Raw genomic sequence first — 13,941 nt, 5'->3', positions numbered from 1 at the left:
TCCCCCCGTAACACTACAAGTCCCAGGAACACATCCCTCCGTAACACTACAAGTCCCAGGAACACATCCCTCCGTAACACTACAAGTCCCCGGAGCACATCCCCCCCGTGACACTACAAGTCCCCGGAGTGCATCCCCCGAGTAACACTACAAGTCCCCGGAGCACATCCCTCCGTAACACTACAAGTCCCCGGAGTGCATCCCCCGAGTAACACTACAAGTCCCCGGAGCACATCCCTCCGTAACACTACAAGTCCCCGGAGTGCATCCCCCGAGTAACACTACAAGTCCCAGGAGCACATCCCCCCGTGACACTACAAGTCCCAGGAGCACATCCCCCCGTAACACTACAAGTCCCAGGAACACATCCCTCCGTAACACTACAAGTCCCCGGAGTGCATCCCCCCCATAACACTACAAGTCCCAGGAGCACATCCCCCCCCATAACACTACAAGTCCCAGGAGCACATCCCCCCGTAACACTACAAGTCCCAGGAGCACATCCCCCGTAACACTACAAGTCCCAGGAGCACATCCCCCCCATAACACTACAAGTCCCAGGAGCACATCCCCCCCATAACACTACAAGTCCCAGGAGCACATCCCCCCCATAACACTACAAGTCCCAGGAGCACATCCCCCCGTAACACTACAAGTCCCAGGAGCACATCCCCAGGCAGCAGGTGGCACGGAGTTCTGGGAGTTGTAGTTAGGCAGTTGCTGGAGCGCCACATCACGCCATTGATTAGAATATTCAGTCTCCTGAAAAATGGCTTCTGTCTGCAGCCTACAGCCGATCATGAACTTTCCACCATGGATACGAGGAGTCACTTCCGGCATGTCCGTGTTTTCACTTCCGGGTGAGAGTGAGGACGAGCTCGTCATCCTAAGAGCTCAGAGGTCCTGGGATCGTCCAGCACAGCGGGGTCTCCTTCCTCCAGTGCCGGAGAATGAGCCGCGCCAAGCGGAAAGACGAGCACCCTGTGTCCAACGGGGGCGTGAAGGAGAAGCAGTCTCCCTGGAGCAAAGCACTGCGGGGGGATGCAGCCTGGGAGGACAAGGTACGGGCCACGGAGAGGCGGGAGTGCACAGCCTCTGCGCAAGACTGCCGAGCAGTGCTGGGACTTGTAGTCCTACCAAGGAACTGCCCTGTGATGTGACTCCCTGCTAATGCTGGGACTTGTAGTTCCACGGCGTGATATCCTAGTAGTCCTTGGACTTGTAGTCCTATAGAGTAATATTCCAGTGATGCTGGGACTTGTAGTCCTATAACTTGGTTTCTTAGTACACCTACGGCGTGACGTCCCGGTGACGCTGGGACTTGTAGTCCTATAATGTGGTATATTAGTACACCTACGGCGTGACGTCCCGGTGACGCTGGGACCTGTAGTCCCACGGCGTGACGTCCCGGTGACGCTGGGACCTGTAGTCCCACGGCGTGACGTCCCGGTGACGCTGGGACCTGTAGTCCCACGGCGTGACGTCCCGGTGACGCTGGGACCTGTAGTCCTAAAATGATCGTTACAGCAATAGCATTCATAGACCCACTGATACTCCAGATGGGTCAGCTGTCAGGCTGCCATTACACTTTGGGCACATGGGGGTCTGATTGGGTAATAAAGGTCCCACTTTCCTTTCTCCTCCCCACATTCTAACCACTTAGATGTCCTGGTTGCTGTTTATCGTGGCATTTAGAAAGCTAAACTGCTCTGCGCCCGCTCCAATTACCAGAGCTAGCTATTACCGCTGGCGTCTGCTGTGTAACTCAGCTGGCATCCACTGGGATATGGCGCAGGCTAAGCTTGTGAGGCCGCTCCGTAGAAATCCTTCCCACTTCTCCCGTAGATGAATGGTGGATGTTGGGAGCAGTGGGTAGATGCCAGGCAGGGCCCTATAGGATAATTGTATGATCACTGGGGGTCTGACCGTTGGACCCTCCACTGATCCTAAGTACGAGGGGCGCAAAGTTTGCTATGTAAGTGGAGGGGCATGTGTGTGAGGTATGCGTCTCATTGGTGAGACTGACGGATACAGCAGTTCTGTCCAGCCTATGGAAGTGCTGATCACATATGCACAGCACTGCTCCATTCACACAGGGGACTTATGGGACCCCTGTTCTTAGAATCGGTTGCGGTCCCAGATATCAGACCCCCATATATTTATAAATGGATGGGCGTTTACATGTATTTAGTCGGAAACCACTTTTAATGTTCCTTCCTTTGAATATCTGATTATTTATCAGATGATGTAAAACCCTGGGCCAGCCATGAATGGTCAGATATGGAAAGAGGAGGGGGCACACAAGTGACAGGTTCAACGCTGAAGACCACAACACATTCCCTAAATCCCCTACATTTTCATAAGTCTTGTGGCGCCTGCCCAAAGAGGCAGTATGTGTCATGATCATATGTGTCATGTTCGAGATCTGTGTTCTGCTGCTGTGATACCGCAATTTCCTCCGGGATAAATAAAGTATATCTTATCTTATCTTATCTTATCTTATCTTATGTTTTGTTGGCCTGACTTTTCCTGTCTGCATCTGGACAGTCCATCAGTTTTTTTTCCTGTAGCGTCTTTTTCTGGCGTCGTTTCGTGTGTTTATTTTTTTTATTTCCATGTCATCAGCAATTGATAAATCTATATATTTTTTGTACACTTTAATATAGGGCTATGGAGTCTGTAAGCCAAACCTCCGACTCCTCAATTTCCATGACTATGACTCCGACTCCCTCATACATGGCTCATGTTTAAGTGATAAATTTACTGTAGCACAGATTCATCTCCGCTAAAAGTCTAGACCCTTAGATCAGGAATAGGACAGACATTTATAGGACATTTCATAACTTTCCCAAATTCTTATGGAAAAAATATTCCCCACGAACTGCATTGATCTACTGCACCCAATTTATTATATATTTTAGGAGTCGGTCCATTTTATACCGACTCCAACTCCACAGCCCTGCTTTAATATAAACTATTGAGGCTCCTGAGCGGGAGCTGCCTGAATAATGGGTCACTTCTTTTAGCCACTTCATGGTTTTCAAAGCCCACAGTGGTCAGAAGAAGCCCAGAATACCTGACAATGTGCACAAGTCGTTCTGATACTGAGCTGCATACGGCCATTTTTTTTTTTTGCGGAATCAAAGATGTGGTGTGCACAAACCTTAAACAGCCTATCTTGCAACCTCCTCAGAAAGTGATAATCCTTCATGGACGACCGCCATCAAAACGTTTTAGTTTTTATAGAATTTCCCAATAACCCATTCCCTCCAATGACTGCCTAACCCCTGCTGTGAGGGAAGTGCCCCTACCACTGCTTGTAATGCAGCCCCTTACCACAGGGCCACTCGTTTTTTTTTCTCCGGAGGATTATTAGAAGTGAGGGATTTATTCTGGTCAGGACTGCTGACTCTGCAGCTGCCGGCGGAGAATTACTACACCACATGGTGCCCTAAGCCTCAGTGCTGGCAGAAAATATCCCGCATGTAACTGACCCCTCATCCCGATTCCCATGTAACCCTCCCTTCTCTGTCCCCTGCAGGATGAGTTCCTGGATGTCATCTACTGGATGCGGCAGATCCTGGCCATCGTATTGGGTGTAATTTGGGGTATAGCTCCTCTGAAGGGATTTGTGGGAATAGCTATGTAAGTATTCATTGAATTCACATGTACAATGGTCCTAACAGTAATATATTATCTAACTGGTACCGTGCCCCCTATCTTGTTATATAGCCCTATAGGAAGAGAACAGGGTCTCCGGTGCAGGAGGTAGCACTGTTCTCTTCCTCTGAGATGAAACTATTGCATATATAATGTCCTATAAGAGCATTGCATAACCTACACGTCTCCTTATGTCAGGCTGGTGCTCTTAAAGAGTTTGTCCTGTGAAAACAAGTCATTCCCTCCATTGGGGCCTGCATCGGTAGATCGGGGGGTTCTTATTGCTGTTACAAAATAGAGCATCAGATCGTACACCTGACCGCTGCTTCATTCATTCTCTATGGGGCTAATGAAAAGAGCCGCCCGGAGCCCCCTCAAAAATGAATGGATTGGTGGTCAAGCATACGCCCTGCCGCTCCATTGTAACAGGGATCTGTGGATAGGTGATAACTTGTTTTAAATGGAAGATCCTTTTAAGGGGAATCTTAATCCCTTAAAGTATGTTCACACAGAATTTTTGTTGCAAATGCTTAAAAAAAAAAAAAACTCTTAAAAACTCTTGGAAAACACTTTCTACTTATTTCTATAGTCTGTGCCGGCGCGTCAGTGAGGCATCGTGCATGGGCGATATTGTTACTATAACTGATGCTGGCGCAGAAGGGTTGGCAGGATTATTGGCAGAGGTAGGGGGGAATATTTAATGTGGATTTACATACACTTGCTGGCACGTGACTATGAATTGTCCAGAGCTTACAGCAAGACAACGGAGCAAGGTACAGCAATAAACGCTACATATCCTGAAAGGGCTGCCTGAGCCCTATTTCAGGATGCTATTAATATGCTATAAAAAATCACCTGACAGATTCCCTTTAAGTTGTGTGCGCCTCATAATGAATTTGGAGCATTTTACTCCAGCGAGCCCTTCATTAAAACTGATGTGCACACCTAATAATAGTATGCACCATGTCAGCACCCCCTGTTCAGCGCGGGCTCCGGCGCTGAGCCCTCACTGAACCGGGCGCATGTCAGCTGATCTATACAGCTGACATGTGCCCTCAACAGCCGCGGGTGGATCATGATTCCATCTCTTGACAGCGGCATTTAACATCTCCGCATCGGAAGTGCGTCCCTTACCCCACCTATTGGTGACCCCATCACATGATCGTGGTTCACCGATGGGTTGGCTTGACATTCTGGGGTCTGCAGGAGACCCGTGTGGTTGTCGTGTTTAGATTGTTATGAGCGCCGAACACTGGGCTGCGCTCATAGCAAGTGAGCAAATCTGCTACATACAGGCGATCTGCTCATCGCCTGTACGTAGCAAAGCCGATCAGGCAAGTGCTTTATCTAGTCTCTCATGGAGACTATTGAAGCAAGCAAAAAGTAAAAAGAAAATGTTTTTTAAAAAAATATAAAAGTTTAAAACACCCCCTTTCACCCCATTCCAAATAAAACAATAAAAAACAAACACATACACATATTTGGTATCGCCGCATTCAGAATCTCCCGCTCTATCAATATAAAAAAAGAATTAATCCGATCAGTAAACGGCGTAACGAGAAAAAATTTCTAAACACCAGAATTACATTTTTTTGGTCACTGCAACATTGCAATAAAATGCAATAATGGGCGATCAAAACATCATATGTACCCCAAAATGGTATCTATACAAACGGCTGCTCGGCGCGCAAAAAATAAGCTCTCACCCGGCCCCAGACCCTGAAAAATGGAGACACTACGGGTCTCGGAGCATGGCGCCATATTTATTTTTTCTTTTAGCAAACTTTGAATTTTTCACCACTTAAATAAAAAATAACCTATACATGTGTGGTGTCTACAAACTCGTAATGACCTGGAGAATAATAGTGGCAAGTCAGTTTTAGCATTCAGTGAACGCGGTAAAAAAAACAAAACAAAAAAAAGTGTGGTATTGAATTTTTTTTGCAATTTCACCGCACTTGGAATTTTCTTCCTCTTTTCCAGTACATGATATGGTAAAACCAGTGATATCGTTCAAAAGTACAACTCGTCATGCAAAAAATAAGCCCTCACACGGCCATATTGACCTAAAAATAAAAAAGTTTTGGATCTGGGAACAAGAGGAGCAAAAACGGGAAATGCTCCGGTTGCCGTGGCTCCATAGACTTTCCAGTAGGAGCCGTTTAGTAGTACACTGGGTGCAGTTGGTGTACAGTAGTCTCCTAGGTTTCTACAGCTCCTACTAATTTTAGCAGAGGCCTATGCTTATAGAGCGGGGGTTGCTTATATATTAATCCTTTAACCCCTTCACGACCTTGAACGTACCGATACGTCCTGGTTGACCTAGGACATATGACTATGTCCTGGCGATCGTACGGACACAGGAGCAGTGCCCGCGCTATCGCCGCCGGGGCTCAACTTACATGATGGCTTCCTAGTGTTTTATATGATTAGGGCTGATTGTGAGGGGGGCTGGCTGACCATTTCCGTAGCTAAACAGCCTCCTTCTATGCCTGTATGTTTATCATGAGAAAATCCAGGGGCCAGAAGTGGAGCTGCCGAAGCAGGGAGCAGATAGTTGGTGGAGCTGCCAAGTGTAACTGAGCTGTATTAGTAGTGTATACAATTTCCTCTCTCGTGCTTCTGTATGTATTTTTTAGGTTAGACAGCCCCTACCACTATGTACGCCGAGCCTCTGAAATCTAGTCGCCTTATAAAAGGGGCCTAACTTGTCACTCCCACTTGTTTAACCCTTTATTTGTCCTCCTTTCTAACTTTTAATTTTGGCCTGTAACATCAGTGATTAAAGTCCAAATAAACAAAATGTTCCAGCTCATCCTTTCTAAAATGAATGCAGTTAGTGGGGAAGCTCGGAAAGCACGCCACAGCATGGTGATGTTATACAGATGTGTCCAAGAAAGGTAAAGGATCCAGCTTCCAGTGTGTATATGATAGATAGATAGATAGATATATATATATATCTATCTTTTTTTTTTTATTATTATATCATTGCTACAGCGTTCTTAGTCCTGGTACATGGAGATGACTATGAACGCTGTAGCGCTTGAAACGTGTTGATTTTTACAGCGGGTATTTGCCCTCTTGCAAAGTGTGTATGCTTTTTCACTTTTTTTAATTGATTAAATAAAATGTGATGTTTTTTTATATAAGCCGGAAGCTGGATCCTTTACCCCTCTGTAACGTCAGTGAGCACATTAGCAGCTCCAGTATCCTTCTCTCATACAAAGCTTAACTCTCCAATCAGGAAGATAAAAATCTTGGGGGTCACGAGGCAGCACCCTGACAGTCATCTGATCATGGTCTACAGGTAACACAGGCTTCTATAGTTTTCGAGCAGGCGGCCCCCTCCATAGGGTGAGACAAGCCGCTTCTGCCCTGAGCAGTCTCTGTAGACCCACCGGAACGTATAGAACATGACCTGGCTGCATACGTGATCAGTACAGACCCGCTGACGGAGCACATTGGGGAACGTGCCTGCTTTCACCAGCCTGTCAGGAATTCTTTGTGGCTTTAGTCTTACAAATGGAGATAATAACAGGATTTTGCTTCTGATGCTACATTTATTTCTCTTTTCTTTCCCTACAGATTTTGCCTAATAAACGCTGGCGTTCTGTACCTGTATTTTAGCAGCTTCCAGCAAATAGATGAGGAGGAGTATGGTGGTACCTGGGAGTTAACCAAGGAGGGATTTATGACCTCATTCGCTCTGTTTTTGGTACATATTACTTACTGCTGACTTTAAAGTTTCTGTGCAGGATTATTGGATTTTGTTACATATTAAAGAGTTTGTCCAGGACTATTTTTATTAGTTTTTAGGCCCATAGTTGAGAAAAAACAAAAACAGGCAGGTAGTTGCTAAAAGAGGCAACTACCCGTCTATTCTACTCGACTCGGTTCAGAGTGGTCACAGACTGCTCCTGCCGGCGATTACAGAGCCGCTCTTCTTCTTCCGAGCTGCTTTGTTGACCGTGCATGACTACCGACCTCATGCTGATTGACAGCCAGCTCCCTGCAGATAGACAGCAGGGAGCCAACTGTCAATCATTATGACATCAGCAGTCACTCCCTATCAATAGAGCAGAGTAGAAGAAAAGCAGCTGCTCTGTTGACCTGTCGTGACTACTGATGTCATGCTGATTGACAGTTGGCTTCCCGCAGTTAGGCAGCAGGGAGCCAGCAGTCAATCATTATGAAATCAGCAGTCACACCCCGTCAACAGATCAGAGTGCTAAATTGTTTTACAAAAAGTACCATGCACCCCCCAAAATGGGGCTGAGCTGCAATACCACACGAGGCCTGTGGACAGATGTGGCACTGTTTTTGGAAGTAAGCAGTCGTGGTTTTTTTGAACAATGTCCTACCCCTTTAATAGAATAAACATTTAAAGCAGGTGGTTAATATTAGTAATATCATTACTGTAAAATATAAAAAGTGCAAGAAAAAAAAAACCTTGTGGCTACCAAGAAGAAAAATCATGCAGGCCAGTCTTCTAGGCTGTCTTCAGTCTCTGACAGCAAGAACCGCTCAGCACCTAGCAATATTCTTGTTGTCAAAGCAGTGGAACCCCCGATAGACCGCATTATACGTCAGGCGGGTCCATTGGGATCCGTCATACAATACATCCAGAATAGCTTTGTAGCTTCCTTTACTAATGTAAAGATTTGGTGAACCTCCTTCTCCCAGGGCTTTTTGTAAGGCGACCCTAACATCTGTATATGAAATCATGCTCACAAACAGTGATCCCTATACTGATAGGGAATCCTCATGTAATGTACCGCACATGGTCGTTAAAGTATATTATAAGCTCAAAGCTGACAACGTGACCATAATATGGAGCTTGTAATAGAGTATGTGGCTGCTGTTTACCACTAGATGGCGCTATTTTGCCCTCTTGATTTTGTGTTTGCAGAACATTTTCTTTTTTATTATTAATCTTATTAAATTGACAATTCAGCGATATACTGTACGGCAGAGGGGTGATATTGCAGTATATAGAACAGGCGATTTCAGGTCCAAGTGCCTGAAGTGGACAAAAAAACGTTTAAATATATTAAAAAAATGAAAAACAAAACCTAAACATTTGGAGAAAAAAAAATTAAACACTCTCTCCAGAATTTACTTTTTTTTTTTGTCTTTTTGCCACCCCCCCCCCCCCAAAAAAAAATGCAATAAAAAGCGATCAAAACATTGTATATGCTTAAAAATGTTAGTTCGCCACGCAAAAAAAAAAAGCCCAGAGCGCCATGGACTAAAATACAAAAACTTTTAAGTCTCAGAAAACCTATTTATTTATTTTATTTTTTACAATTTCATAGTGATTTGAAGAATACATTTCCCCAGGACATTTTTACTACACATAGAGCACCATAAAAACAAAAACCATAGCAGAATTATTATTTTTTTGTCACCATTTCACCACTTTTGTAATTTTTGGCCAAAAATTGCAAAAGTGGTGAAATGGCGAAGAAGAAAAAAATTCTGTGATGGTTTTTGTTTTTTATGGTGCTCTGTGTAGAGCATTAGCAAAAAATTAGCTACGACTGGAAGGGGTTAAAAACTACCTTTTTTCCAGTAGTGAAGGCTGTAAGGTTAAAAAAGGACACAAGCATGATCATGGTCCCTGAGCACTCCATGTCTTCAGCCGTCCACCTATGTCTAGATGGCTTTTTTGACAAACCGCATCAGATCATCTTTGAGACCGTGGATGTCATTAAAGTGTCAGTAACTGCACAGGGGATCCTTGTTAATTTGTTTTGATTGTTTTTGTGGTGCCAGTTTAATAATGGAATTTTACTGTCATTTTTTTTTTATACATGTATATATTTTAACTCTATTTTTCTCTTCTAGGTCGTTTGGGTCATTTTTTACACTGCGATTCATTTTGATTGACAGTCATCATTTCCTATCTCCTGTTTTGCCAAATTCAACCCCATTTTGTCAAGAAGATTGGTAATTATTTTTTTTTAATCGGCCAATAAAAAGGACATTTCATGGGAAGATAAATGGAAAATCGTTTTTCTTTTTTATTCTTTAGCAGCATTAATGTTCCCTGGATTTTGACATTGGGGCTGCAGGTACAGTTCACCGCCATGACTTCAGAGATGTTGTCCTACTGTTTGCAAAGTACTTAAAAACTTTTCACTCCCTCAGAGGAACTGAAAGCCCTTTAATTTTGGCTCTTGGGAAATGTCAGCATTTTCACTTGGCAACATCCTGCGCTTGTCCATTGTTCATCAGGACCGCAGCATGACATGAGGGACGTATCATAGAACGGGCACCGTCGTCAGATTAGGCTCCAGCATCCAGATTGGATCCCTGCGAATATTTTAATTAAGGATTTACGAGGCTTTCAATATCTGCCCACACGTGTTTTTTATGCACGTGGAAGGGGAGACCAGTGTATGAACAGCAGAACATAATTTCTCCAGCTTGTATGTGACTGGAAGCCCTCGTCCAGCTGTACGCTAATACTATTATGTCTGACGGCAGTACACAGCTGCTCCAGTGTCCCTGAATGGGTTACAGGGAAATCACCCAAACTAACCCTTACATAAAGCTACACAGTATTGGAACAAATTTGGTATTTAACGCGGCGTGAATGTGTTTTACAAATAAATCAGATTTATTTAAATTTGTCTTTGATCTTTGCAATTGTCATAATCTGTGGCCCCCTCCCCCCCCCCCCCCCAACTCTGTTTTTGGTAGTGCTAAATTAGATTTTTGATTGAGGCCTTTCTTTTGTAAGATTCTTCTGCTCACATAAGGATTATAAAAGCAGAGTATCCATAATATTAAGAATTTGCATGAAAAAAATACACCACTTTTTAAAGATTTACTAGAGTTAAGCAAAAAGATTGGCTGCACCATGGTCGAGTGGCCAGGTTGGCAGTCTGTGGACTCTGTGTACCTGCTAATACTTGCACCAGTTCTGACTAGTTGTTCCAGCGACATTACTACATTATAGCTCAATGCACGCATGATGTTGCGTTGGCCTACTAATCAGAAGAGGTGTCGCAGGTAGTAGGAGGTTTGCAGAGCTCTGGTCCAGCAGCCTTGGACCACCAATGTGGCCGCTGGACCAGGATCCTACAAATCGATTTGTTCAAGTCTACACCTTTATATATAAAATCTACATAATATGATGTTTTCCTATTACACTTTTTAAAGAACATCTCTGATCTTACAAAGTGATTATTTTATGTTACGCCATCCATCATCTTTTAACTCATGACATGTCTGCTCTCTCTGGTGCTCTCTAGTAGTTAAAGGGCTCATGTAATAATTTATTAAGCTCTGTCCAGCTCTTTTTAAAGCATGCCCGCTATTAACCCTCGAGCAGTGTATCGTTAAAGATCCCCTAATATGTAGTGCTCTGTCAGGTTTCTTACGGTGCAATATTGGGACAACCCATTTGATGGCTGTAGTGAAGTGAAGTAATCCCAATGTTTATTGCAGTAACTCCCTTCCACTTACGCAAGTGTATAACCATAACTCATCCCTCAATCCCAACCTGATCATTCATGGCAATGGTAGATTTCATAGAATCATAGAATCATAGAATGGTAGAGTTGGAAGGGACCTCCTGGGTCATCTGGTCCAACCCCCTGCTCAAAGCAGGATTCACTAGATCATCTCAGACAGATGTCTGTCCAGCCTCTGTTTGAAGACGTCCATTGAAGGGGAACTCACCACCTCTCGTGGCAGCCTGTTCCACTCATTAATCACCCTAACTGTCAAAAAGTTTTTTCTAATATCTAATCTGTATCTCCTCCCATTTAGTTTCATCCCATTGCTTCTAGTCTTTCCTTGTGCAAATGAGAATAAAGATGATCCTTCTACAATGTGACAGCCCTTGACATATTTGTAGACAGCTATTAAGTCTCCTCTCAGTCTTCTTTTTTGCAAGCTAAACATTCCCAAATCCTGCAACCGTTCCTCATAGGACATGGTTTGCAGACCAGTCACCATTCTGGTCGCTCTTCTCTGAACTTGCTCCAGTTTGTCTATGTCTTTTTTAAAATGTGGTGCCCAAAACTGGACGCAGTATTCCAGATGAGGTCTGACCAAAGAGGAGTATAGTCCGATAATGATTTCTTCAAACGCAAATGGTTATTATATTAAGGCATGGCAATTTGAGCAAATCCTATATTATATGTGTGGACAGACATCACATGTGGAGACAGGCATTGTAACGACAAAAAACGTACATGATGCAGTATTTGTGCGCACGAGTGCAAGTTCCTTTTATATCAAAAGAAAAATCAATCAATATAAATAAGAAACTATAAATCAAAACGAAACCTTTATATTCCAGAGCCCTTTATCGGTGAATCCTTGTTCTCTTTGTCACTAAGTTATGGGGGCTGCTACATCATCTTCCCATTCTATGGGTCACTCACTAGAGCACCATAGCTTTCAGCTTGACAGTTGTCTAAATAAACCCAAACTGATCCATTTACATTTCTTGTCTCAAAAATCAAGACTAGAGGGTTAATATAAGAACCCTTTCACAGCTCAAGGTAATACATAACATTAGTAACCAGAATATCTTGCAAGCCTCTGGGCCCCGCTGTAGAATCTGTAATGGGGCACTGTATTTTCGGTCCGTGTTCTATGCGTTAAAAAAAAACGGATCGCGCTCTAATCAATGATTTTCAATGGCGCAGTACAGATGAAGAGTTTTTTCACTTACTGAATCTGCATGTGCAAAAAATCTCAGCATGCAATAGTTTCTTCTGTAAATTGGATAAGACTCACCCATTCAAGTGTATGGGTGACAGTATAGCATGTGATTTTTAAGGATACATTGCAATTCTGTAACATAGGAAACTGTAAATGGTCCTGTAAATAGCCGCTGCTGTAAAAAAAGAAAAAAAAAATGGACCATATTACACACAGATCACAAGTAAAAAAAAAAAAAAAAAAAAAAAAAAAAGATCCACCCACTTTTCTGGATGCAACTCTGAGCGATTTTTTTTTTTTTTTTTATCATTGTGATTACCGTATATGCTGTTTTGTGATCTGCTACATAATGTATAAATAGGTTAAGTATGCTGAGCGTGATGTGGGTCCTATATTGCCTTGTGTGTGCCAAGGTCAGTTGAGGAAATGCAGATGTGGGCGAGACCTGTAATTTCGGCAGGGTGCGGTAGAAAGGTTGAGAAATTGTCCTGCTCAGATTTTCTTTACAGATCCGATTATCATCTTGCTTCTTACCTAACTATAGGTAATCATTCCGGACTGTTAGCTGATTATAGGGTAATTAAAGGAGCGGTCATTACCCTTGACTCTACAGGTATATATAATCCTACTGATTATAGGTTACAATAATACGTTCTAAACACAAATGCAAAAAATGTGTTGGACCAGGTATCACTGTGCACTTTATTTCTTCTCTTGGCTGGATGTCAATCTATTAACCATAGAAGCAGTGTGTACGAAGTCAAGGATCAGCAATGCCCACCCCCTTATGTATAGGTGGGCCGGTATAGGCCAAATTCAGAGCATTCAGCTGTGTCTGATTCTCACATGGTGCAGGAACGGTAGAATGCATCATCAGTCACAACGGCCATCTTGGTGAGGAGGGACAAGAACCCATACTCTAAGATTTATCACTGATACTGTGGTAAGACCACCCTCCGGTATCCCTACTAGAATTTTATGAATAAATTGAAAACTGGGCGTTGGCAGTTTGTGGTGTGTTCCTGCATATAGAGCCTCAGGTAAGTGGGTTTGCTAAGATTGCACAAAGCCCCGATTAATCAAGACTGGCATTTATCCCGCCAGGCTTGATGAGGGGCATAGTGGAGTGCGAGTAAGTGGGACTGGCGTGAGATTTGTGGTGTAAGGAACACTGTCATGCATTTTACAAACAGTCGTCCCGCTTGCATTGTCAGAGCTGGCAAAAACGGCATGAAAGTGCCAAAAGTTGCAAAAATTTTCAAAGCATTTTACTCCAGGCTTCTATTGTAAATTCTTGGACCACTTGGAACCTCAAAGTGGACCTCTAATTGCAATCCTCTGATTGACCCAACATGGGGTATGGAGTGATGCTACTGCTGAGGGGTATTGTTGCAACTCTGATTCCCGAACAGTTTATTCTATGGAACCTATTAGTTGAAAAACTGCACCAGTCGGCACACGTGAAGGTCCCCATACACTAAAGTCAGCTGAACCCACCAATATCGACAGGTTGAGCCACCAGTTTAATGCTTACCTCCGGACTCTCCCATGATGTTAGGAACAGATGTATTCGGCATCTCCGATTTCTGACTGCCAATC

At 43.7% G+C, this 13,941-nt stretch overlaps 1 protein-coding gene across 1 annotated transcript; it reads left to right on the top strand.

Annotated features, from left to right (window-relative positions):
* Positions 1-828: 828 nt before the first annotated feature.
* On the top strand, positions 829-10,291 carry RAB5IF (RAB5 interacting factor). Its single transcript, XM_073683780.1, has 4 exons — positions 829-1,061; positions 3,542-3,645; positions 7,246-7,375; positions 9,508-10,291. The coding sequence occupies exons 1-4, from the start codon at positions 951-953 to the stop codon at positions 9,547-9,549; spliced, it is 387 nt and encodes a 128-aa protein (XP_073539881.1). The 5' UTR covers positions 829-950; the 3' UTR covers positions 9,550-10,291.
* Positions 10,292-13,941: the final 3,650 nt, after the last annotated feature.

The sequence above is a fragment of the Phyllobates terribilis genome, unplaced genomic scaffold (assembly GCF_046119375.1).
Source record: "Phyllobates terribilis strain yellow unplaced genomic scaffold, ASM4611937v1 Scaffold_5__5_contigs__length_657084704, whole genome shotgun sequence".
Classification (NCBI taxonomy): domain Eukaryota; kingdom Metazoa; phylum Chordata; class Amphibia; order Anura; family Dendrobatidae; genus Phyllobates; species Phyllobates terribilis.
This window is presented reverse-complemented; position numbering and strand designations above follow the sequence as displayed.

Coding starts and splice junctions, on each gene's coding strand:
- RAB5IF (XM_073683780.1), top strand. CDS start 951: ATGAGCCGCGCCAAGCGGAAAGACGAGCACCCTGTGTCCAACGGGGGC. Junction 1,062..3,541: donor ATGCAGCCTGGGAGGACAAG/GTACGGGCCACG, acceptor TGTCCCCTGCAG/GATGAGTTCCTGGATGTCAT. Junction 7,376..9,507: donor CCTCATTCGCTCTGTTTTTG/GTACATATTACT, acceptor TTTCTCTTCTAG/GTCGTTTGGGTCATTTTTTA.